At 35.1% G+C, this 26211-nt stretch overlaps 1 protein-coding gene across 4 annotated transcripts in view; it reads left to right on the plus strand.

The window, feature by feature from the left end:
• Positions 1-26211, plus strand: part of LOC100116002 (zinc finger homeobox protein 4) — a 247663-nt gene that overhangs the window by 134354 nt on the left and 87098 nt on the right. For 2 of the 4 annotated variants that reach the window (XM_031925966.2, XM_031925965.2), the window contains one exon: positions 22340-23662. The exons of 1 other annotated variant lie outside the window; for it this stretch is intronic. In XM_031925966.2, coding sequence (XP_031781826.1) covers positions 22340-22795 — 456 coding nt within the window. In that variant the 3' untranslated portion in view covers positions 22796-23662. Of the gene's footprint in view, positions 1-22339; positions 23665-26211 lie in introns of those variants that run through there. One more of the 4 variants, XM_031925967.1, reaches the window with a different exon arrangement.

The following is a 26211-nucleotide window of genomic DNA, read 5'->3' on the forward strand; positions in this document are numbered from 1 at the left end:
TTTGAAGCAGACACAATTAACTTTTAAGCTGATATAGCTTTTGTATACTTGTCCATGACTAATTGAAGCATCTAAAATATTTATAATGTCTGAGTCTACTGCAAAGCATTCTTTTCCAACAATTCATGTTGACAGATGTATTAATCCATTTAATATTAATGGACATAGAGGTAAAGGTCTTCGCAAAGTTTCAAAAAAATGTTTGTTAGATTACTCAGATATACTTGAAACAGCTATGATTTGATCATCTTGTAGAAAGTCGTACTCTTCTGTAAATTTTAATTTATCGAATAACTCTCTAAATGAGCCGACTGAGGAAGAAAATGAAAGACCACAAAATAAGGGAATTCGTCTGTCGAGAGAAGCTCAACTAGAATAAATGTTGGATGGTCTGAAAAGTAAGTTATCTTCTTTACATCCAAATGATCCATTGATAGTTTCTATTTTGACAATAGCACCTGAATGCTGGACATTACGCGACATCACTTAATTTTTTTTTTAAATAATAAAGCCACACACCATAAGCCAGCTAACCACCTAACCAATCACCCCCTACCCCTAGAAACCACCCCTACCAAACCACAAGCAGTCTAACTCATCTATCCCAGGGAACAGCGAGTTAAATCGCTTTATTTTTTTTTAAATAATTAAGCCACACACCATAAGCCAGCTAATAACCTAAATACCTACCCCTAACCCGCTTAACCCGTAGAAACCACCCCTACCAAACCACAAGCAGGCTAACTAACCTAACCCTGGGAACAGCAAGTTAAATCGCTTTATTTTTTCTCAAAATAATTAAGCCACACACCAGAAGCCAACAAATCACCTAAATACTTACCCCTAACCCCTAGAAACCACCCCTACCAAACCACAAGCAGGCTAACTAGCCTAACCCTGGGAACAGCGAGTTAAATCGCTTTATTTTTTCTCAAAATAATTAAGCCACACACCAGAAGCTAGCTAATCACCTAAATACCTACCCCTAACCTGCTTAACCCCTAGAAACCACCCCTACCAAACCACAAGCAATAAAATATGGTAAAAAAAAAATCTTTATTCATGTCGATTTTTCACATAGAAATCATTTAAGATTTAATGTTTAGAGCGAAAAAATCGTGTCCTCGAGACTTAAACTTCAGTGTCACAGTTTAAATTTTGAAAAAAAAGGTAAAAGCACATAAAATGGCGGCTAATACGGGAAAATCGTGAAAAATTTCCAGAATTTTTTATTTGAGAATGATAGACTTTAGACAAAAATTTACTGAAGAAAAAGTTCTTAAATTAAATAAAAAAATACGTTGAAATTCTATCAGAATTTTTTGAAGATTTCTCGAATTTATTATATTATAGTATAATTTAATATAATTAAATCTATCGATCATACGAGTGTTTGATGGTTAAATGTTTATTTTTGAATTTATTAGATTATAGTATAATACATACAAATATTGATCATACAATTTTTCGATGGCTAATTGGCAACCTTGACGTGGTAAAGGGGCTTAAATCTGTTTCAACGCAGATGACTAATAGCAGTTCATTCAACAATTACAACTAACAAATAATGTGACTAATTTACTTGTAATAATGTCTTGAATTACGTGGTTATACGATTCTGCGTGTTTCCGGTCTGGCCTGTGGAGTGGGTTTTTATTATTTTTAGAAAAAATAAAGCGATTTAACTTTCTGTTCCCAGGGTTATGTTAGTTAGCCTGCTTGTGGTTTGGTAGGGGTGGTTTCTAGGGGTAGGGGGGTGAGTGGTTAGGTGGTTAGCTGGCTTATAGTGTGTGGCTTTATTATTTTAAGAAAAAATTAAGCGATTTAACTCACTGTTCCCAGGGTTAGGCTAGTTAGCCTGCTTGTGGTTTGGTAGGGGTGGTTTCTAGGGGTTAAGCGGGTTAGGGGTAGGTATTTAGGTTATTAGCTGGCTTATGGTGTGTGGCTTAATTATTTTAAGAAAAAATAAAGCGGTTTAACTTGCTGTTCCCTGGGATAGATGAGTTAGACTGCTTGTGGTTTGGTACGGGTGGCTTCTAGGGGTCGCCTGGGTTTAGGGGAAGGTGATACAATAATTTCCGCACCTGTAGCTTAAACTTGATGCTTTTTTAAATAGTTTAAAAAAAAATCATGGCTCTACGATTAAAAATGACGCGTGGCTCGAATTTTGTCTATTTTCTCCCACTGTGCGGCGCTTCAGTCCACATGTGGTGGTAAGATGGGGACCGCCACAGCTACTCCCTCACCAGTGACAAGAGCGGATTTCCTGAGCAACGATGATGGGATTTCTGAGAGAAGGTCCTGCCTAGAAGGGATGCTGCGGATGCGTGACGTAGCGCCTGTGCAGGTAAGGGCTGCTGAGCCCGGATGTAGCAAAACTGCGATGATGATGATGATGGTGGTTGACCAGAGTCGCCAGGTCCTTATTGGCTGGATGGACTTGGTCCCAGAAATATGTCCGCAAAAGCCTATGGCTGGTGATACTGTGTTTGGAAAATGAAAAAAAGATGTCTGCCTGGGCTGTAGTGTTCTCGTCAGGAGGTTGCTGCGCAGCGTCCAGGTGTCGTTGGCAAAAGGACCCGAGGGGTGAGAAGGTCACCCTCAGGACGGCCCTTGGCAAAGTTACCGCTGCTGAGGCCGATGACCCGGAGCCCTGGGTTGTCGGTGTTGAAAGGCGTCCTTCGCTGAGCATTCTCGGTTACCAAGGATGCGGTTGAAGGTGACGCTGCGTGGTGGACTGCTGCTGCCAGGTCGACGATCAGCTATGCTACGTCGTCGTCGGAAGGATGCTCCGCTGTTGGCAGGGACGGCTTGCTGAATGCAGCGAAGCCGCTTGGTGATGAGCGTGCTGGACGACGGCGATCGGCTTCCGATGGCTGCAGGATCCGGAGCGTGCCAGAGATGTGCTAGACTGCGCGGCGTCTGTCGCTGCGAGCGAGGCGTACGGCTGCTTGCTGTGCCGTGCGAGACGCGAAGAGGCGCGTTAGTGAGGCGCGCGCGCGACATGCCGTAGCTTCGGCGTTAACAGACGCGTTGCTGGAGCGGCTAAGAATGGCCGGTGTCAGCGTGAAGCTAAATGACTATGTTGACGGTGCTGGCGTCCGTGGCTGTGAGGCTGCTGATTATGCTGCGTTTGCGCTGTTGAGAGTTGAGTAGCCTGTTTGACGGTGGACGCGGCATCGGCGCGCTGGCGATGTTGTTGCCGATGATGTTGGTGATGACGTCGCCGACGCTGTTGATGCGTCGCGCAGCGCGCGATGTGATGCGCGACTCAGCAATGGCTGTTTGAATGAAGCCAAGGCGAGCTCTGAAGAGAGCGAGCTCGCTGTCGAGGCTTTGCGAAATGGTGCGGCGTCGAAAATGGCGCCGCGCGATGACTCGCGGATTGCGAGAGTTCTAAGTCGAGGTCACCACTTTAGAGATTGATGGGTTGCGATCTCTTCTACGCTCCCTGATAGGAGATAAGATAGGAAAGGACGAACAGTCATGGTACAGAGAATAATAATAAAACTGAGTGCTGATTGAGACTAGATTATAATAAAACTATGTACAAGTTGACTAGGTCTGTTCGCACCGGCGGCCAGGCCGTGACTGATTGTTGAGAGTGACTGAGCTTACAAGCTCCCTTCGCGCTCGCTACGCCGTGGTGCTCCGCTAAGCGGCGCTTTGGGCCGCATGTGGTGGTAGGAGGGGACCGCCACATATATAACTTCAACACCTACGTTCCTCTGCACCAGTCTAAGGAGCAAGAAGTTGAGGTAAAAGTCTTTGGGCCATTTTGTTGTTTTGACGCCTTGTTGATGTTATAGGGCTTGATGGCCTCTCCTAGTGTCGCCTCAAGCCTTTCTCTATCGGTAGCGAACCGAGGGTATATCGTCATAACATGTTTGGCATCTTCTTCTAATTTAGGGCATGCCAAACAGATTGATCGTCTAAATAAAAATGGTGCAGGTAATACTTAAAGCAGCCGTGTTCTATGAATAATTGCATGAGGTTAAAGTCGAGCACGGCAAGTTGTCTTACCAGCCAATCCTCAATGTTGGGCACTAGGCGGTGCACCGCGGTATGTCCATCGTCCTTTAGTAGAAACATCTTACCTTCGCTGCCATGTTTTAATGGTGTGGAAGCGTTCGTACTTACTTGTTAGCGCTAATGTCGCACTATCGTTCTGGCGTCCGTCATATATTCTAGGAACTTTTTTTTATTGCGCGATCGAGTAGGGGAAACCCAGTAAGAATTTCCGGCGCATCGCTTGACTTCGTTCTGTACACGCTCGTACACAGGAACGGTGACATGCCTCTGTTGCCTCCTTTGTATATGTTTTGCTGCATCATAACAAACTGAGGCAGCACACGTAGTGATTGATTTTATGACATGGGCCAGAAGTTCTCTCCACAGTTGTCTCGGACCCCTACGTTGGACATAAGTCTAGATAGGGCATTTGCCACCGTTGAAGCTTTCCTCTCCGCTATCTTTAGGTGTTCGTGAAAACGAAGTCTGGCGTGGATTTGCACTCCTAGATATTATATAAAGGGCGCCGATGTAATTTCACAGTCTCCGACTTTTAGAGTAATAGTCTCTCTTATCTTCCGACTAGTGTCTAGAACTACCTTCGTCTTGCGGTCAGCCAACTGAAGACCAGCTGATCTAAGCCAATTTCTGATGTTACGTGTAGTGTCATTTGCATAGGCGATAACTCCGTCAAGCGTTTTACCCGTCACCACTACGGCTATATAATTAGCGAATCCTACGATTTTTACATTTGTAGGTACAAGAGTTCTCAATATTCCGTCATATATACTGCTCTAGAGTATTTGCCTTATTACCGACTAGCAGTTACTTTGTTTCTTCTGTTTCCGTTGTCCTTGCAGTACTGCAACGTCCTGTAGTACTACAAGGACAACGGACAAACGGTTGCTAAAGTAGTTAGCGACTATCTCTTGGATATAACTTGGTACTCCGAGGCCTTCCAAGGAATTTATAATCTTGGGCCAACGCGCCAAATTGGAGGCGTTTTCGCCGTCCAGAGTAACGATGGCGCAGTACTTTTTGGCGTTGCGCCTCTCTCTCTCTCTCTCTCTCTCTTGCCGCTGATCACCGCGCGAGTTGTGTCTATTACTGCTTTGATCGTAATTAAAACTGCATCGTTGAAAATCCTTGAGGGCCCTCTATGTAGGTTTCCAGCCGTGCGCAGATTATTTTCTCCAGTACCTTTCCCGACGTATTTTATAGGCACACTGGTCTGTTGGACAATGTGACGTCTGGGGGTTTGCCATCCTTTGGCAGGAGTACAAGTGCTTGATGTTTTCAGCAGTTTAGAAAAATGACCCTATTCAGGCAAACATTAAAGACGTGTAGAAAAGTCAGGTAGTTCGTTCGTATTACCAGTTTGATGGTTACATTGGGGACGTTATCTGGTACAGGAGTTGCGACGTCGCTGATCGTTGTGATTGTATTCTTAAGATTATCCTCTGTAATAGTTGAAATGTTCTCTATGAACGGTTGCCTCCATTGGACATCGGATTAAGATCCGTTGCTTAAAGAGGGCTTCAATAACCTTGTTTACGAATTGTGGCGTAGTGGGAGGTGCTGTAGCTATATCCTTTAGCTCTGATATGACTGCTTTGGGAGGACGACCTCACATGTCTCTATTTACTTCTTTGCTAAGTTGAACACTGTACTGTCTTTCGTTCGCCTCATGGCTTCACAAAGCGCGTGTTCGCTATCTTGTAGTCCTTACTCTTTCTTGCTGGGTCACTTTTAGCTCTTTGAGTAATTTTTCGTAAACAAAGGCGTTTCTTACGAAGCTCAGCCAACTTGTCGTTCTCTTAGTAGGCCGCTTGGTGGTGTTGCGACTTATGCTGTGTCCCGTTCATAGAAGCATCGCATGCTCACGCACCAGCGCCGTCAGTGAGTTCACCAGCTTATTTGGCGAACCAGTTTTTTGCCACCCTTTTTCCACCACAAAAAGAAAGATTTGGGAATTTAGTAATCTTAAGCTCCACTTGCGCGTAAACTGTTTTCCTCTTTCAGCGTTGGATCTTTAGTCAACTATCTCAAATAGAAGCACTCTATCATCGCTGTGCGTATAGTAGTTGCTCACTTTCCATCCCATCACCATCGGAAAGGAATCCTTGCTTGCAAAGGTGACGTCAATAATTGAGGTCTGGTTCCTTCTAATTCAGCTTTTACTAGCAGGCTGCAACTAACCTTAAAAGCCAAAATACATTAGCAGCACTGCCAAAAAACGTAAATGTTAGCGTATACGGTCGATCCTGGATGCAGCCTAGAGCTGACGGTTACGTAAAAAACTTTTTACAAAGTTTGTTAGGCCACCAGTAAAGGAAGATTGCTAGGAAGATTTTAGAGGCATCAAGTACAGTTATTGTTATAATTATGCCGATTTAATGGCAGTTATTGTCATCAGACAATTATTCGTATACCGATAAAAGTGTTGTTGCAAAAGCATAAAATAAAAATATCAGAAGATTTTGCTGGAATGAGCAAATTAAGTAAATGGCGGGAGTATGCCAAATATAAAGAAAACTAAATTTTGTATATATAACCTATAGCGCCTGCGATAGCGAAACCGCCAATAACTAATGATACTTAATTGTAAGACTTTATTTGTAACTTTATTCTTTCCTATGTATAATTTCATGTAAATAACACCATCTTTATAACATAAATCATATGTAAGAAAAAGCAAAGTTGGGAGGCAGCGACCATATGGTAACGCGACTGAAAGAAAAGTGCAGTAGGATCAATATACGAGCGACTATCGAACAACGTACACGTTGATTAGACAATATAAGAGAAGCGCGCTACATCATTGTATAAAGATTTGATTATTTTGTTGGACAAACAAGTCGTTTCTTTTTAAACTCTCTGAAAAATTCATTGAAGGCAAGCTACTAGCAGCAATAGTGTATTTACAAAATCAATGCAAAGCAGATATTTATGCAGTGTACATACTTTGTATTGATTTTGTAAACAAAGTTTTGTATTTAATTTTTTTTGCCACAGCGTAATCTAATCGAGATATAAAAAGAAAACTGTAAAAAAGTGCCGATTTTGCAACTTGAAACACTCCTAGATTTTCGTTTATAATAATCACAGCTTTTATACAGCGAAATTCGTTATCTATGGATGATTTTACATAAAAATTAACAAGTTTCAGTGTGTCAAGCCGCATACGCCATGCACAGTGAAGAGAGAGAGAGAGAGAGGGGGTGGGGGGTAATTTCGATGCATTGACATTATTTATTTATCATTATAAACATGAATTTTGCTTTCATATTTTGTTCGAACAAAAGCAAATTTGCCTTGTCAAAGAATAGTTACATCAGCCTCGCTGAACATCTGCGTAAAAAGTCGAAAATACGTCCGCACATTACAAAAATATGACGTGTACCAAGGGCTAAGTGGGCTTTTTGACCTTCCATGGTAGCAGTCATTGCAAACACTCTTAGTATGTAACTATTTTGTCCATCGGTCGAAAACAAGTCACTTTAGTTCCGTTTAATAAGGACAAAAAACGCGAAAATCATTTGTGCATTATAATTTTTTTTTTTTGGGTGGGGAGGGTGGGGGGCTATTGACTTGTTGTCTGTTGGTCTAGCCCTTCTTTTTCTCTGTCAACTTTGTCCCTTTTCTTACCCAAAATTTTTCGCCTCTTCACTTTTCCCCTCTGAGAGGCGTTCCAGATAACGATAATTTTGGACACACATCTGTTCAGTTAAGCCGCCTCTTTTTACCCCAAAGGAATCAGCTCTCCGCTGGTGACGCTAGTACTTGCAGTTGAAATAGCCGTTGCACCGCTTTATAAATTTTTTAAAAATAATTCTCTTATTATTATTGAATGTTTTATATTACTGTTTTTACAATATTTTTACAACTTAAATGCGATTTTTGTTCATTTATTATACATTGTTTTGGTGCTATACTTCATTTGCTTTATTTTTCTTTTTCTATCTGACTCCTTCCTTCTCGCCTTCTTTCTCTCTTTAATCCTCCTTCTTCCTCCTTGCCACTCTCTTTTCCTCTTCATCCTTTTTCTTCTTCTCTCTCACCTTTTTAATTTTTCCCTCTTCCTCTTACTCTACTTGTACTCTGATCCGTTTACTCTGACTGTTATAGTTCCCTGTTTATAGACTTCTCCTCTTCTTCTTGCGTCTAACATCCTTCTCTCGCTTTTTACCATAGCATCCTTCTTCACTCTCTTCTTTCCCTAGTTTACCCACTGTTTGAGCCTTACCTCCCTTTCTTTATTAATTTTTCTCTTCTACTCAAATTTTCTCTTTTTCTTCTCTTGTCGGAGAATGTCTTACGGCCATTTTCCTCGCTCGCGTTTTCAGCTCAAACCGTTTTGTCTCCCAGTGGACTATCTGCGTTAGGGTCATCCTCTCCAACTTAAGTACCCATTTTAAGTATCTTCGCTGCGCTTTGTTTAATTACTCCTAAAATTTCCGTCCTCAAATCTCTGCTCCATACTTCATCCTCATTCCCCAATTCTTTCGGAATAATAACTCTCCTATGCCCCAAACTGTGCTTATTAGAGTGGTTGCCTTTCCTATCATTTTCTTTATTTGCTCCTTCTCCTTTCCGTTTTCTTTCATTGTGCATCCCAGATATTTGAATTTTTACGTTATCTCTATCTCCTCTTTTTCCCCACTTAAATTTCTCTTCTCTCTTCCTTCATCCGCCATTTTTGAAAATCATTATCTCAGACTGTTCTGTATTTAGCTCTAGCCCTTTTCTCTCTATGACATTCTTGAACCTTTTTAGCTCTTGTTTGAGCATACTTGTGTTTGTTGCGAGTATTACTACATCCTCCGCTTACGAAATTGACCATATTTTTTTTCTCCTTATGACTCGGCCTTCTTGGATCTTGCTCATTTCTCTTTCTAGGTTTGTCATCGCCACATTGAATAGTAATGGGTTTAGTGGGCATCCCTGTCTCACTCCTTTTTGCGTCTCGAAGCTCGCTCCGATTCTCTTTTCTCCTATCTATATTCACACACTGTGAAGTAAAGATAGGATCTCATTCCCAGTCTACTAATCATTCTCCGAATTTCTTTCCTCTTAATTTTGTCGAATGCTGGTGTGTCATATCCGTGAAAGACGCATACAGGGTGGGCCATTTTAATCAAACCAGTCTAATAACTCCTAAATTAAGCCATGAACAGAAAAATTGTTCAGATGAAAGTTGTCCAGGATCAAGGGGGACATCTTTTTGTGCAATTAGTTTTGACCTTGAACTCAAATTTCAAGGTCATTTGAAGGTCAAATTTTTGTTTTAAATAGGAACCCCTATTTTTGATAGCAGATTCGGAAAGAACAGGAAATTTTACCTCCGAAACGTCCGAAAGTCAACATCCTCTAAAAGCTCTGGCAGTCGATCTTTGAGCAATGCCAAATAGCCATTCTGGTTAACATTTTGACCGAAAAAATATGGCCCAATCAGGTAACCATTATTGATCCCACACCACACCATTAAACTCCATCAGTTTTGATGGTCCTGTACCAGTGGAGATTTACAGGTGACCAGTAGTGACTATTCTGCCTATTTAATTGACCATCACTGCGAAATATAGCCTCGTCAGAAAACATAACAAATCTGAAAAAATCTGGATCATTTTGTAAAACTCCTAAAGCCCACTGGCAAAAGTTAATACGCATTAGAAAATGGCGTGGCCTCAGCTCATGAACTAATCTTATGTGGTAATCGTGATAGTGGAGATTATTGAGAATTCTCAATGCTGTTCTTCGTGGTATACCGATTTCTCTTTCAATTTGTCGACTACTAATTTGTGGATTGAGATGAACAGCTGCTAAGGCGGCTATAACATTAGGATCATTTTCGTTGTATTCGTGGTGTCTGCGTTGACGACGAAGATGTCCATCACGAGCTCTTGTCTCTCTTGTCACGAGTAATGTGTCGTGAGTAGGACGCCTTCTTAGAGGAAAGCGTTCAGCGTATAGTCGCACCGCGGCTCTGGCATTGTTTTGGGTTTTGCCTAAGATCATTATCATATCAACAATTTCATTGGATTGGTAATCGCCCATGTTGAAAATTTTGTTTATAATAAGAAAAACTATTTTATTTACATTCACTCTTTATTGACTCACGTTAAAAAAGCACCCCAAAGGGAACATAATCCTAATACGTCCACGTCGTTGTTCCTGGGTAGCGCTGAAATTAGGGAATTATTTTGTTTTCAAGGTAAATATTTTCATGGTCATTGTCACATTGGGTTTGAATATTCATCATAAAAGTACATTAACTACGATTATTCTATCAGAAAATGCGATTAAATAGCAATTACAGTATTTCTTAACATTTGACCTTGAAATGACCTTGTGAAGGTCATGAAAAAAATTTTGAAATATCGTTTCGGACGTAAAATTTCCTGTTCTTTCCGAATCTGCTATAAAAAATAGGGGTTCCTATTTAAAAAAAAAAATTTGACCTTCAAATGACCTTGAAATTTGAGTTCAAGGTCAAAACTAATTGCACAAAAAGATGTCCCCCATGATCCTGGACAACTTTCATCTGAACAATTTTTCTGTTCATGGCTTAATTTAGAAGTTATTAGACTAGTTTGATTAAAATGGCCCACCCTGTATACCTTTCCTTCTTTCTTACCTTGGTTTTTATTATACTGGCTTGTTTACCACGTATATCGTGTCCGTTGTGCCTTTTCCCTTTCTGAAGCCTATCTACGTGTCGCTCAGTTTGTTCTCTTCTTCTAGCTTCTTCCATATTTTCCCCTTATCAGCTGCACGCAGATTTTATATCTTGAGTCCACCAGTTGTTTCTTTATAATTTTTGTACTCTCCCTTGTTTCCTTTTTTGAATATCGGTGTTACTGCCCCATTTCTTCACTCCTCTTAGAAAATTATTTACTTTAAATTTGTAATTTCCTATGGGTAAGAGTAGAAATTTTGAAGAATAAATATTTGAAATAAGAGAATTACGCATTGAAGTATAATGAAAGGTAGAATCTTGAAAGTAGAACTATTAAAAATGTAAAATTAGTAAAAAAATTAATTTTAAATTCGAGATTTAAAAATAAAATACTTTGAACTCGTGATATTTTTTATTTTGTAATATTTTAATTCGTTTTTTTTTCAAATTTATGCAATTTCAAAATTTGGGTTTAAAATTTTGCCTTTTATAACACTTCCTAAATTTGATTTTTTTATGTTTACACCCTCACCCAAAACCGATGTACAATCTCTTTTTTAATTTGGCAATTGTTAGGTCCCCATAAACACTAGGATCGTTTTCTATTATAATGTCATAAATATGTAATAAATTCTGAATTTCATTATTTTTTTATAGTTTTCGAAAGATTATCTATATAATTTGTTGGTTATAATAAACCTTACAAAAAATTTCTGAATATCAAGTTCCAAGTAAGGGTAGTTTGAAACCCTAAACTTGAAAGATACTGAAAGTGTAACTCTTACAAGGAAAGGTACCCAACCCGAACTCACCGATTTTGATGATTTTCATATATGTTGTAGAACATAAAAAAATAAGAGACACGTATTTTTTTTTATCGGCTAATTTTCACTTTTAAGGGGTAAAAACCTCCCCTAAAGTTAAGCCCCAAAAAGCGTTTTTTTTAAATATCTCGGCTTAAAATTAATATTTTTCAATGAAACAAATTGGAGGTTATTTCTTACAAAAAGAGTAAGTATTTCATGGTGATTTGAAGAGTAAGGGTAGCATCCCCTATTTTTTAGGAGTTGAAAACATATTTTTTGGCATAATTTTATAATAAAAATGTTTAAACCGACTAAAAAAAATTGGAAAAAATGTTTAAACATCCTTAATAACAAAATTTTGTTGACGTCTTTCGGTGTTTTCATAAATATTACCCCTAAGGGGGTAAACCACCCCTAACACAAAATAACTGTAAATATGTAATTCAATACATAATATTTCGTAGAAAGTTTGTATATAGAGGTTTTCGAGGTCGCTGATTACAAATCTGTTATCAGATTTTGAAAATTCAAAATGGCGTATCCAATATGGCGGACGGAAATATCGAAAAAAAATTTTATATAATAAAAAGGTTTTAAACGACTAAAAAATTTGGAAAAAATTTGTAAACATCTATAATAAACAAATTAAGTTTTTCGGTTTTTTCATAGATACTTCCCCTTAGGGGGGTAAACCACCCCTAACACAAAATAACTATAAGTATACTTCAATCCATAATATTTTGTAGAAGGTTTGTATATAGAGGTTTTGGAGGTCGCTGATTACAAATCTGTTATCAGATTTTGAAAATTCAAAATGGCGGATCCAATATGGTGGACGGAAATATCGAAAAAAAATTTTAACTTTCAAAAAACTTGTTTACAAATGTGGGATCTTTGTAGCCTGTACATGTGAACTAAAGAGCCTTAAACCCTAAACCCCTAAAGAACAAATAGGCTAAATGGTTGTGCATTTTAACCAAACGACTCCAAACCCCTAACCTCCAGACAAGCCGAAGGCCTATGCTTTACCGTAGACACGAGTATAGACATATTACCGATATTTTATTCTATCATTTTGTATGTAACAAATAACGTCTCGTTTTATGTTTCAATCAAAGATTATTTATTTTTCTGCTTTTATAAATTAGCATAATTTCAAAAGTAATTTCATAAATTATAAAGTATTTCATAAATTGCATAATTATATAATTTTATAAATTCAAAAAGTCCACACTTTTTTGCAAATGAAAAAACATAGGTTAATAAAATTAGTTTATCAAACTCTTTTGCGTTTTGTAATAAAATTTAATGTTGTCAAACTTGGGAGTTTTTCATTGTTACAATTATTTCGTAAGCCAAACGTTTTTTAGATGAATTCTCGAAGTAATGATTATTCTATAGTAAAATATTTACAGTCTGGAATTCCATAATAATACTATTTGATACGATTTAATGAATTTATCAAAAAATCTAAATTTAATAATAAATATTATTCTAATTATTATTATTATTTTTCATTATCATTGCTATTATCAGTATTACTGTTATTATTGCTATTGCAATTATGCTTATTCTTATTATTATTATTATTATTATTATTATATTACTATGATAATTTTTGTAATTGGTAAAAATACATAAAAGAATATTAATACTCGAACTTCATTTGCAATTAAAGAACACGTTGTTATTGAAAGGGAATTTTATATGCATTCATTAGTTTAATGAATGTTATCGTACATTCAATGATAATAACACAGATAAATGTCTTTCACTCATAAAAGTTGTTGACAATATGTGCGAATCAGTATGTTCTTTTTTTAGATTGTTTTCATCGAGTGTTTACCTCAGCTGCCTGTGTTATTTTTTAGGCAGTGAGTGAGTTTTGTGGGTATTCTAATTCGATGCCGGAAAGTACGAATAGTACGTCTTTTTGTTTGTCAGTGGTATCATACAGTTGTAGAAAATTTTCTTTAGTGATTTTATATAGATTTACATTATTCAATTTCAAAGTGAATAAAAGTTGAATAAAACCAAAAATAGAGTTTTCCGAACATCACAAAGTGGAACGAGAATTCTTCTCCAATGCATAAATTAATGATTTGATTCAATTTACATTCACTCGTTTTATTCTGGTAGAAATGTAGCAGTCGTGCCTTACATGCAAAAACACAGCTTGTATAAATTTTACCGCTTGTTTTCATTTTAGATTGAAAAATGAAAATTAATCCGTTAAACGTTCTAAACTTATTATTAGCATACTTTCAAGCGTTAAACATACCAGATAGTGTCACGAATTATCACGAAACAGAGTTGGCCGAAAAAATAAAAGAAATTTTAATAGATGCAACACATGATTTCAACGATGTAGAAATGATTACTGATGACTCTTTGGATTTTCAAGAAGAGTATAAAGACCATAATGTGGAAATAATTGAAGATGAAGTGCAACATCATTTTCCTGATCCAGATATAGCACCAACAAATCAATGTACAGCAGATAATGAAGAACTAGATTTTGAATACAAAAAAAGAGCTGTAGAATTTTGGAGAAGTAGCAAAACGAAGCAAAATTTAAGTCTCAAAACAGTGCAAAACAGATTCAAAAAAGTATCATCTATTAGTCAGCTACGTCGTTGGGCTCATTCAATTAATAAAGGTGGCACGTATAGAGAAAAAGTAGCACAAATTTGTCAGTATACCCTGGATAATTTTCAAGCAGCTCTCGACAGTGGTTCAATTATCCATGATGAAGATATAATTCGATGGGCCTTAGAAGCTAAAAAAGAAATTGGTTTTGATGATATTAGATTCAAAGCTTCTAAACATTGGTTACTCAAATTTAAGCAAGCACACCGAATAGTTTCTAGGAAAATAAATAAGTTCATAACAAGAAAAACACTAGAAAGTAGTGCAGAACTTACGGCTAAAGCTGAAGCATTTATCGATGACGTTAAATCGTGTATACCAAGGATTGGACTCGAAAATTTGTATAATACAGATCAGAGCGGATTTCAGCTAGAAATGCATTCTGGAAGAACATTAGCAGTAGAAGGAGAAAAGCAAGTGCAATGTCTGGTACAGTCAATTTCAGCAACAACGCATAGTTATACTATACAGCCACTAATATCAGCCACTGGACAACTGTTGTCACCGCTATTTCTTGTTTTAAAGGAACCAAGTGGCAAGTTTGGCCCTATTGTAGAACAAAACATATTTAGACCAGAAAACGTGTACGTGGAAGCATCCAAATCTGGAAAATTAACAACAAGTAAGGGAACTAATAACAATTTTTACATTGTAATATCGTTGATCAGTTAATTAGTAAGTCGTTTAATTGCAGATCACTTCAAAATCTGGTTGGAAAAAATATTTTATCCCTATGTAGGCCATCACTCAATACTATTACTTGATTCTTGGAGTGGTCATTGTGACAAAGTTATAGAAGAAACAATGCCACAAAATAAAATTATTAACATAAAAAAATTCCAACTGGAACCACAGGAAAAATACAACCACTTGATGTCTATGGATTCCGTATTTGGAAAAACTTTGTCCGAACATTTTCTGATAATGTAATGTTAATGGATCATGATATGAATTTACATGTGAGAAATAATATAATTAAACTTCAATCATTGGTTCACAACCAACTATCTTCACCGAGATATATAGATTTGTTTAAATATTCCTGGTATAAAAGCGGTTACGTCAATGAAAAACCAGATAAATTTGATAATCCTATAGATTTCAGTTTTGGAAAGTCTTGTGCAACACATTGTGAAATAGAAGGGTGCACAAACATTGCAATTGTACGATGTGGTTGGTGCAAAAAAGCATTGTGCTTTAAACACTTTTATGAGGACTACCATTATTGTAAAAACATCGTAAAATAATATATTTTATGCTCAATACAAAAAATGCACTATGGCAAAAGATAAAAGATTGTAGATTATTATTATACTCTAATATTATAAACAAAAATACATTATAAGTTGAATTTACAATAAAGGAATTTCAATAATATTCTGATAACAATTTCTACGGAAATTATAAAACTGCTTCACACACAGAATTTTCTTGTTTACAAATTTAGGAATTTGAGGTGGTTTGGTTAAAAAGCACAACCATTTAGCCTATTTGTTCTTTAGGGGTTTAGGGTTTAAGGCTCTTTAGTTCACATGTACAGGCTACAAAGATAACACATTTATAACAAGTTTTTATGAAAGTTAAAATTTTTTTTCGACATTTTCGTCCACCACATTGGTTCCGCCATTTTGAATTTTCAAAATCTGAATCTGATTTGCAAAGAGCGATCTCGAAAACCCTTATATACAAACCTTCTACAAAATATTATGGATTGAAGTATACTTATAGTTATTTTGTGTTAGGGGTGGTTTACCCCCCTAAGGGGAAGTATCTATGAAAAAACCGAAAAACTTAATTTGTTTATTATAGATGTTTACAAATTTTTTCCAAATTTTTTAGTCGTTTAAAACTTTTTTATTATATAAAATTTTTTTTCGATATTTCCGTCCGCCATATTGGATCCGCCATTTTGAATTTTCAAAATCTGATAACAGATTTGTAATCAGCGACCTCGAAAACCTCTATATACAAACTTTCTACGAAATATTATGTATTGAATTATATATTTACAGTTATTTTGTGTTAGGGGTGGTTTACCCCCTTAGGGGTAATATTTATGAAAACACCGAAAGACGTCAACTAAATTTTGTTATTAAGGATGTTTAAACATTTTTTCCAATTTTTTTTAGTCGGTTTAAACATTTTTATTATAAAATTATGCCAAAAAAATATATGTTTTCAACCCCTAAAAAATAGGAGATGCTACCCTAACTCTTCAAATCACCATTAAATACTTGCTCTTTTTGTAAGAAATAACCTCCAATTTGTTTCATTGAAAAATATTAATTTTAAGCCGAGATATTTAAAAAAAGCGCTTTTTGGGGGTTAACTTTAGGGGAGGTTTTTACCCCTTAAAAGTGATAATTAGCCGATAAAAAAAAATACGTGTCTCTTATTTTTTTATGTTCTACAACATATATGAAAATCATCAAAATCGGTGAGTTCGGGTTGGGTACCTTTCCTTGTTAGTTTAAGAATTACACTCAACTTCAGAGTGACTTTCAATTTGAGTGCATGTTATTGTGTTCTTACAGATGATTATAAAAAAAGTCTTATATAACCTTAGCCAAAATGAGAGACTCCAATACAAATACCAAAAAGAAAGCTTGAAAAAATACAATTATGCATTTTTCTTATTTTTTCTTCATTTTTATTAATTGCTCACTTACGACCTATAGCTAAAGCTGCTTAACTTTATTGATCGATCATCTACCAGTCTACCATCAATACTACACTTACATACAGCCCCGTTATCTATAAAATTTGGTTTATAGGCGTTTGAGGTGGCGGATTCATAATGTAATAACATTATTTTAATTTTTATACAGCTTTATTAATATTCTTGTATTATATATCTGATCCCGTTCGTTCATATATGAGGAAAGCGATCGATCATACATAAAAAAAACCGCTGCCAATTCATTGACACGTAGCTTACTGCAACTAAATTTATAGGTCCAATAAATAAAATATTGTTTTAATATATCTATATATCTGCTTGCTAATGTATAAGGCGATTTTTGATACATAATTTAATATAAGTTTTGGATGGTTCATTGTCCAAAAGTTTGCATACCTCTCTGTTTTTTATTATAGAATACGAACACTGTCGTCAATTTTTTTTTCACAGAAATTCACGCATGTTTACATGTGTTCCTAACCAACCTAACCGTCGAAACAACAGGCTATTCATTAGATAGGTCGCTCACGCAATTTTCGAGAAAACGATTTTCACATTTTAGCTCTTTAGTTGAAAACCGCTCGACAAAATCGTTTAAAATTTTAACAGCAGATAGCTTTTTTATAGTGAATCTCTAAATAAAATTTTGAAGCATTTGACTACATTGTTTTAGAGATATAAGGAATCAAAAAAATTACAAAAAGAAATTGAAACCTTGATATCTTACAAACCATAGGGGTTTGAAAGCTGTGCAATGAACTTAGCCAAAACACATAAAATATCTACTTTTTCCCGAAATCTCAAGTGTAATAAGGCCTTTTGCGTCCGTAATCGAGGCACAAAAATAACTTATTTTTTACAGTTTTCGAAAAAATAAGTGGTCAAATCACTTTAAATTTTAATGTAATATAGTTTGACACGTTACCCATCGATAAAATTTTTTTGCGAGGTTATGATGTTTAGTTACAGAGATATGATATTTAAAAAAAAATCACCTTTTTCATTTTATCTGCTAAACAAAGCGGTCGATCCTGAGCGCCAAACAAGGAAAAGTATATGCATGAAAACGGGTCTTTACAGGCACTTGTCAAAAAAAGTACAGTGTGTAACAAGGGGGGAGGGCAATTTCTACCTCGGGTGAGATTTGAGCACTCGTCTCCGTCTCGGGCGCCTGTGTGGAAATAGCCCGTTTTCCCCCCTAGTTGCACAATATACTATTTCGCAACGCCATACCGTAAATACCGTATTCCTTTCCATCACTCAAAATGAATGTAGGGAATTGCAGAGTACTCATCTTCGGCTCGCAAACACCTTGACCCGTACTACGCGATAGGGATATAACTTTTAATATTTAATTGTAAACGCTCAAATGTAAGAGTAGTTCTTTAATAAAATTACTAGTGCTGCGTAACATAAATATGTTGCTCCTATAAGTAGTCCAATATCATACCATGTAGTTAGCTATGCTCGGGCGATAAGCCGTGCCATAATTGGCTATTTATGCCACTTATGTTATCATAATATACTATTTTAAAACAATGAGAAATACTAAATGAGGTTAAGGCAACGATGAAACTAAGTATCAATAAGGTGACCGTAATTTTCATACGCAATATTTCACAATATTGTATAATATTATATTGTGTACTAAGAGCGTATAGTAGGCTGTTTTAGACCAAGTGTGGAGATTGCAGTACGAGTCAAGGTGAGTAGCCCGAGCCGAAGGCGAGGATGTTCACAAGCTGCAGACAAGTTTTTTACAAATTTTAAAATTTTTTCATAATTTTTTAACTTTTCAACATTTTTAAATTCTTTATTCCTGCAAATTTACTTTATTTCCTCATTTTTTAGGAATAAACTAAATTTGCGATAATAAAGTGAATTTTCGGGAAAAAAGTAAATTTGCGAGAATAAAATGATACTTTTGTCCCGCTTTTAAGGGAATGAAGTGGCTATTATAGTTCAGTCGTGAATAAAGTTACTTCAGTCCCGCTCAATGGGTCAGAAAACCGCGAAAATCGGTCTTGTGTTATTATTATTTCTTAAATCAATAAATCTCTGTGTTTCGAGGTTCGAATCTACAGGCATCCCTACACAATAACGAATAATTATTAATTTGATTTTGATCATATGAAGTAAATTGTGAGCAAACAGTGAGAAATACGGCCCAAGGTGGGGTCACAGACAGTAAAGTTCACTTTGATTCACAACAATTTAAAAAGTATTTAGTGTTTAAGTCTCAATGATCGAGAGTAACTCTCAATATTTGAGAGTTCATACACAAGATTAAAGAGTACACCCTTAACTTAAGAGTTCATACTTGACTGCCGACTATTAATTCAAAATCTTTCAGAATATACATTCAATTTTGAGAGTCAACCCTCAAAAGTTCAGAGTATTAACTCACAATTTTTCAGAGTGTACACCCAACTTTGAGAGTTAACTCTTAATCGTCAAGTGTAATACACCCAACTTTGATAGATAACCACCGAACAGGTAAATATACACTCACTACAGAGTGTTAAACTTTCAATTGTGAGATTCAACACTCAGGTTTAGGAGTTAACTCTCAATTTTAGGGGCAAACCCTAAAATATCTAGTTTTTTCCGTCAGCGAATTAAAGTTTGAGATCAATTTCAAACATATCTGTCTTTTTACACAAATTTTTAATTTAAATTTCTTTCACACGTATTGTTTATTCTATCATTAGCATTACTAACACAGAAAGCGGGAAAATTCAAGCATCTTAAAAAAGATTGTATTCATAAAAAATTTGATAACTGTAAAGATACACATCAGATAATAAAGTGAACAAATTTAAAGAGCGGGAGAATGATAGCAACTCTACGAGTCATATATATATATATCTATATATGACGTCATCGGTGGACATGAAATGTACTAGGTTAAAGTGTCAAATTTGCATATAAAACCATTTATTAGTCATTATATTACGTTTGTTTTCTACATAACTTCTAGTAGAAAGTCAGGCCCATTCTGAAACTTTACAGCTACTTTTTTACTATAAAAAGGTATCGTTTTACTGTATTAAGGTTGTCGGAGCCCGGATCGAATATTCAGATTTTCATATTCTATAAGGTTTAAAATGCAAATAAGATAGCCTTAACACACACACACATATATATATAAAATTTTTAATGAAAATACTTTTAAAGCTATATATATATATATATATATATATATATATATATATATATATATATATATATATATAGCTTTAAAAGTATTTTCATTAAAAATTTTAGAAAATGTCACAACAAAAAGTATCTGGATAGTTTTAGGTAAAAATGCTTCCCTTATAAGCTACAAATCATTAAAAATAGGCAAAAAAATGCAAAAATTGCTTGAAATCCCAACTTTGCCCAGCTAGAACTCGAAGCCAAATGAAGGAATCGCGCTGAAATTTTTATGGGGGTCAGGTACAACATATTGAACATATATATATAGTTTGGGCAAAAATTTTCATCTTCGATTTCACATATATGGAACATACCACGTCAACCCGTGAAAAATTTTCTTTAATTTCGGCCGAACTTTGTAACCTAGTCGAGTATACCCCTAAAAGAACACAAAAAAATGTTAGACCTCTAAGTCTATTTCTTGGAAAGTTATAGCAATATCAAAAACTGAGATTTTTTAATTTTTTGCTTATATAGCCAACTAAAATGATTTTTTAAAGCAACATAGATGCGTTATAGGTAAAAACAAATAAAGACATCTTTTTTTTTGTAAATTTCCTGTAGAATCTGAAAAAAAAAAATTTTTATGACTTATATATTATGTTTTGAATTATCTGTCTACCTTTGTATTACCAAAAATTATATTGTGGCTCTGCGCCAAGCTTTAAAATTCTGAAAAAAATTGTTGAAAAAAATGTTTTTTATGATAAAACCTTTAAATCTAGACGTGGTGGAGATTGGGCCAATCTTTTAATCACGAGTTATAGCATTTATGGTTAAAAAACTAGTTAAAAAAAGACTAAAAATGCTAGAACTCACATATATAAATATATAACGTGTAGAGATGCTATAATTCTCCCGATCTTTAAATTTTTTCACTTTATTATCTATATTATGTGTATCTTTACAGTTATCAAATTTTTCTATGTAAACAATCTAATAATTTTTATTTTCAAGTCTCGAATATGAAATTTATTCTTTTTAACAATCTTACCTTTATATTTTCAGTTTCAAAATTTTACCTTTTATTATAAATAAATACGTAATTTTATCATTCCAAATCTTTATTTTATTAAATTGTTACCCCTACTCAAAGAAGCCTACAAGTATTCAATAATATTTTTTATGGTTAGCTGGAATAAGGTTTTTCGTACATTGCCTTAAATTTAAAACAGCTGCTGGCAAGACCCATGGGGAAATTTAGTTAAATGCTAGCATATTATGCAACAAGAGAGTAAAGTCATAAAGTGGTAAATTATTTCCCCAGGTGGGTTTACTTTACTGCCCGAGCGAAATGAGGGCAGTAATCACCCAAGGAAATAATTGACTTTACTCCTGTGTTGCATTTAGATCTTTATTTACTACTTAGATACGTAGCCACTTTGTTAACTTATGGAGTGGAACTATTGTCTCCATTTACCTACTGCCAATAAAAACGAAGCATTTTTAAATGCTGCGATACGAACCAAGGTAGTTAAATATTTAAAATATTTAACATTTTAAATATTTCAAAAATCTTTATACATATTCATAATTTATTAACTTTTCAATATTTTAAAGTTTCCAAAATTACTAAGAAACCTTTCTGGATTTAGTACTTCAGTTTTGCTTTTTAGGGCAATAAATTGGCTAATATACGCTGAAAATTTTATTCATCAACGTTAAACAAGTTTATCAACAAATATTTACTACTGTCACAAATTTTAGTTATCACTTATGCCGGGTGTCCTAAGACACACATTTTTTTTTATTTTAATTTAAAATGTGTGTTGCTTACTCTAATATTTTCTATTGATAGGAATAATAAATGTAAGACAATGTTTTTTTTTTGAAACTATAGTTTTTTTCCGCAAATTCGATTTGCAGGAAAAACGAGAAAAATTGCAGAAAAAAGTAATAAAAAATTTTGATAATTTCTTTACTTGTGTTTCTTCTATTTATATTCGTTTCGACTCCGCTCTTTAGGCTCAAATAGTGGTTTTTCGTCCGAAAGTAGAATGAAATGCTATATGTAACACAGGACGAAAGTAAATTTTTCTTAGAGTGGATACTGCCCTTTCGAGAATATTTTTTCCTCGGATGATTATTGACCGAGCGAAGCGAGTTTATTTCGCTCGGGGCAGTAAACGCCCCCTCATGAACAATATACTCGCTCGCGTAGTTAACTCACCTGCGGGAAAAATCTGCTACTGTTTCTCCTTGTTGCATAATGTACTATTTAAACCTGATTTCAGAATACATTATTTTATTTAATTTTAGTAAAAATTATAATCTTTTTCAATCGATAAGTGTTAATTAAACATTATTTTTTAGGTATGGTTTCAAAACGCACGGGCTAAAGAAAAAAAAGCCAGATTAGCAGCAGGATTATCAGCTGAAGGGACAGTAGTTTATCGTGGTTTGACTGGCCCTGAAGAATGTAAATTATGTTCTATACGCTATTCTACTAAATCGCCTTTGCAAGAACATGTATTTTCACGAAGACATATTGAAGCAGTAAGAATTGCTGTTGAAGATGGTAGTTTAATACCACCGACTCCTGGAGCTCCTATATTAAGGGAAAGTGCCATTGCAAATTCGACTAATAATAATCTGCAAGGCAACCAATCGCAGACTGAAGAAAATATGATGTACGGGTCGTTGTTCCTTCATCCCACGGCAATGTTTCAGTCGCAGCATCAGCAGCAACAGCAACATACCGGGAATGTTACAACCAGCACGACTACCACCACAGCTGGTGAGTGTCTGGCTGACCTCTTAGATTCCTAAGCTCATGCTATCGAAATTCGAACTAGGTATTTCGTACAATTGAAAGATGACTTAAATAGCTATTGCTTGTAAGTCAGTTCTAGTGAAATATATATTCGATAAAAGGTACCACCGAATTACGAGCGCATGAGCAGCGATATGTGTTGTATTCATGTAGGTCAGGTGTATACTATATTTTTAAATATGGTCCGTGTGATAATGTAGAAGGGCCATAATCTATTGCGATTCTATTTGTTTAGGGTTTAAAATATCTTTACATAGCGCGAATAATATATCCAGTGCTAGGCAATACTGAAAGTTCCTATCAAATGACTATTATGATATAAGAAATATAAAAAATAAATTAAGATAAAGTAGATAGATAATAAGGGAGATTTGATAAGTTGAGAAAGAATCACAACGTAAAATAGTAAACATTTCAACAAATATGAGCAATGAAATGATTTCTTATACAATGTATAGTACTATCTGGTTATACTAGAGGAAATATCTCCACATTAAGTTTTTATGTACAGTAAAGACTATATATATAAAGATTTATAGTTTTATTATTGTATTTTGATAATGAATTTAACAGTGTCATTATTTAAATCAGTTTAATTCAATGTGTTTGATTTATACGTATAGCGAAACAATGGAGAATAGACTGTATTTTTATTTTGTAATGGAATATTTGACTTCACTTGTAATAAAAAAATATTCCTGTTAATAACACTATGTAAGTTCCGAAAAAACATTGTAAGTATAGGAAAATATGTGATCTTCGTTTTATACAGTTTTCCTAACGTATCTATTTATAACGATCACTCTACATACCTCGCATGTTCTTGTTTATATTCTAGGAAATATAAGTCCGTTTTTAAGTAATATAAGGTGCATTTATTATTCAATCCATGTACACTTATCCTTATATATCCATTAAATATTATTGAAAAAGATACGTTTATAATTAATTTTCATATAGGATGTATTTTTTACGTACAATCATTGTATTAATGTATATGCAATATATTATTAGATTTATAAAAAAAAAATGAATGGAAAGTAGATTCATAGCATTTATATTTGAGAAGTACAGCTACACTCCACGGTAGTGTATTGGGGGTCGAAAATGCTCCAATATGGAGTACACCCAATATTTAGGTATTTTAATAGGATTGAGGGAAATAAGCAACTTAATTTACAGCTACAAGAAAAAGATTCATTTTGGTTTTGAGGATACATACGAGTAGCTCACCTCTGATAGTTCTCTTACCTTAGAGAATAGGAAAGGTTCGCATACACTTAACAGACAGTGCGGAGTGATCGCGGATCCGATATCAATGTTTAAGTGGATTTCACCCCTTATTGCAAATTTTTTGCAAGATCTGAGATAAGATCGCATAGACGATCTTATGTTAGATCTGCTATAAGATTTTGTTCATGAGCGTTCACAAGATCTGATCATCTATTCTCAACCACTAACCTACATAAGATCTTACATAAGACCTCATGCGAAATCTTACATTTAGGATACGAAAAATTATCTTTATCGAATATTCATTTGAAATCTTACGCAACACCGCGTACAAGATCTTACACAAGATATTACATTGAATACTTTACAAGCTCTTACATAAGATTTTATATGAGTTCTAATGTTAAAACTTTATTCACTTGAAGAACAATTTTTTTTTAAACTTACTTGCAGAAGATCTTATCTAAAATCTAGAATAAATTATCAACGAAATAGTATATTTTTGAGATGACTAAATGCAAATTCTCCGTATAAAAGCGCTTTATTCCTAAACCTAACTCACTCTTAAATTTAACAACAAATAAAGTCGTCTGACTAAATAAAATTCTTCCTTGCGTCCTCTGAAGCGTAAGAGAAGACGATCGCTCTCGACTTGGCCTTGACACTATCGGATTAACCCTTGTGCCGCACTTCAGCAGCCTCAGTTGCGAGAGTAGTCAGTAAAGAGCTCTAGGAGTTAAAGTAACTGCTTTCGGCCTAAGCGCAAAATTGGTTGCTGTGACTCGACCGCCACATATTGGGTACCAAAGGCGTAAAGTAGGCTTTTTTAGATCAAGTGTGTACTTCACCATTGGCTTGGGCTACTCGACTCGACTCAAACTGCAATCTCCACACAAGATCTAAAAAAGCCTACCTAGCCCTTGGTGCACACCATAGTTTTTGTAACTCATGTATCATTGTTTGAATAAATGAGGTTACACAAAGGATTATAATTATTAATAGATGTAGAATTTATTTATACAACTTTATACACGTCGTGTACACGATGTGTACTAGGCGACTGCTCGAAACCAAGAGAGAGAGAGAGAGAGAGAGAGAGAGAGAGAGAGAGAGAGAGAGAGAGAGAGAGCCGCAATAACGCTACGCAGTTTTGCCGTCTCTCGCAGCCGCGTGATACTCACATACGTACCGCGGAGAGGGGAGGTTTACATGTCTGCGCCCCCTCACACAATTGTTAGCGCACTCACTCATTTTAGCGCGTAGACTATATGCATACAGACAAATGCATACTCTATTTCAACACGCCTTCTTATATTTGTACTGTATATATCATTTTATTTAACATAACTTTCAATAATTCCCCGAATTTCATAAACTTTTCTTTCCATAAGGCTTTTGTAAATATGTCCGCAACATTTTCGAATCAATCTTAAATACTTCAATCAAATTTTCTTTTACGCTTTCATGTATAAAGTGATAGTGTATTCCAATGTGTTTCGAATTCTTAGTCAAATTACCGTTGTTAGCAATATTTATTGCACCCAAATTGTCTTCATAAATTTTAATCGGTTCATTAATATTTATTTCAAATATTTTTACCAATTCTCTTATATACTCTAGTTCGCTTCCAACTTCAGATCGAGTAACATACTCTGCGTATGTTGGCGCTTTGGTAACACATTTTTGTTTTCGTGACTTCCAATCGATTACGTTTCCAAACAATTTTATTACATATTCTGACGTAGATTTTCGATCAATATTATCACCTCCCCAATCAGCATCAACATAACAATTTATAATATCGCGATTTTCATTCTTTCTATAATGTAAGTTTAAATCGTTCGTGGAATACAAATATTTCAAAATTCGCAATGCATATTTCCAATGCGTTTCACTATAACTATTTTGATATCCACTCAAATAATGTACACTGTAACTAATATCTAGTTGAGTATTTGAACTTATGTATAACAAAGCACTTATCAAATTTCTATACTTTATGTTTGACTCGCAATTATCAGCCTTCTCAAGTTTCAAATTTGTCTCCATAAAAGTACTATACAGTCTGCTATCTATTATTTTATATTGGGTTGGGGAAAAAATAATTTCGGTTCTTCCTAATAAATGGTGTTAATGTTGTATATCTATAGTAATGCTTATTTAATGAAGCCAGACTATA

The sequence above is a fragment of the Nasonia vitripennis genome (assembly GCF_009193385.2).
Source record: "Nasonia vitripennis strain AsymCx chromosome 3 unlocalized genomic scaffold, Nvit_psr_1.1 chr3_random0006, whole genome shotgun sequence".
NCBI lineage: Eukaryota > Metazoa > Arthropoda > Insecta > Hymenoptera > Pteromalidae > Nasonia > Nasonia vitripennis.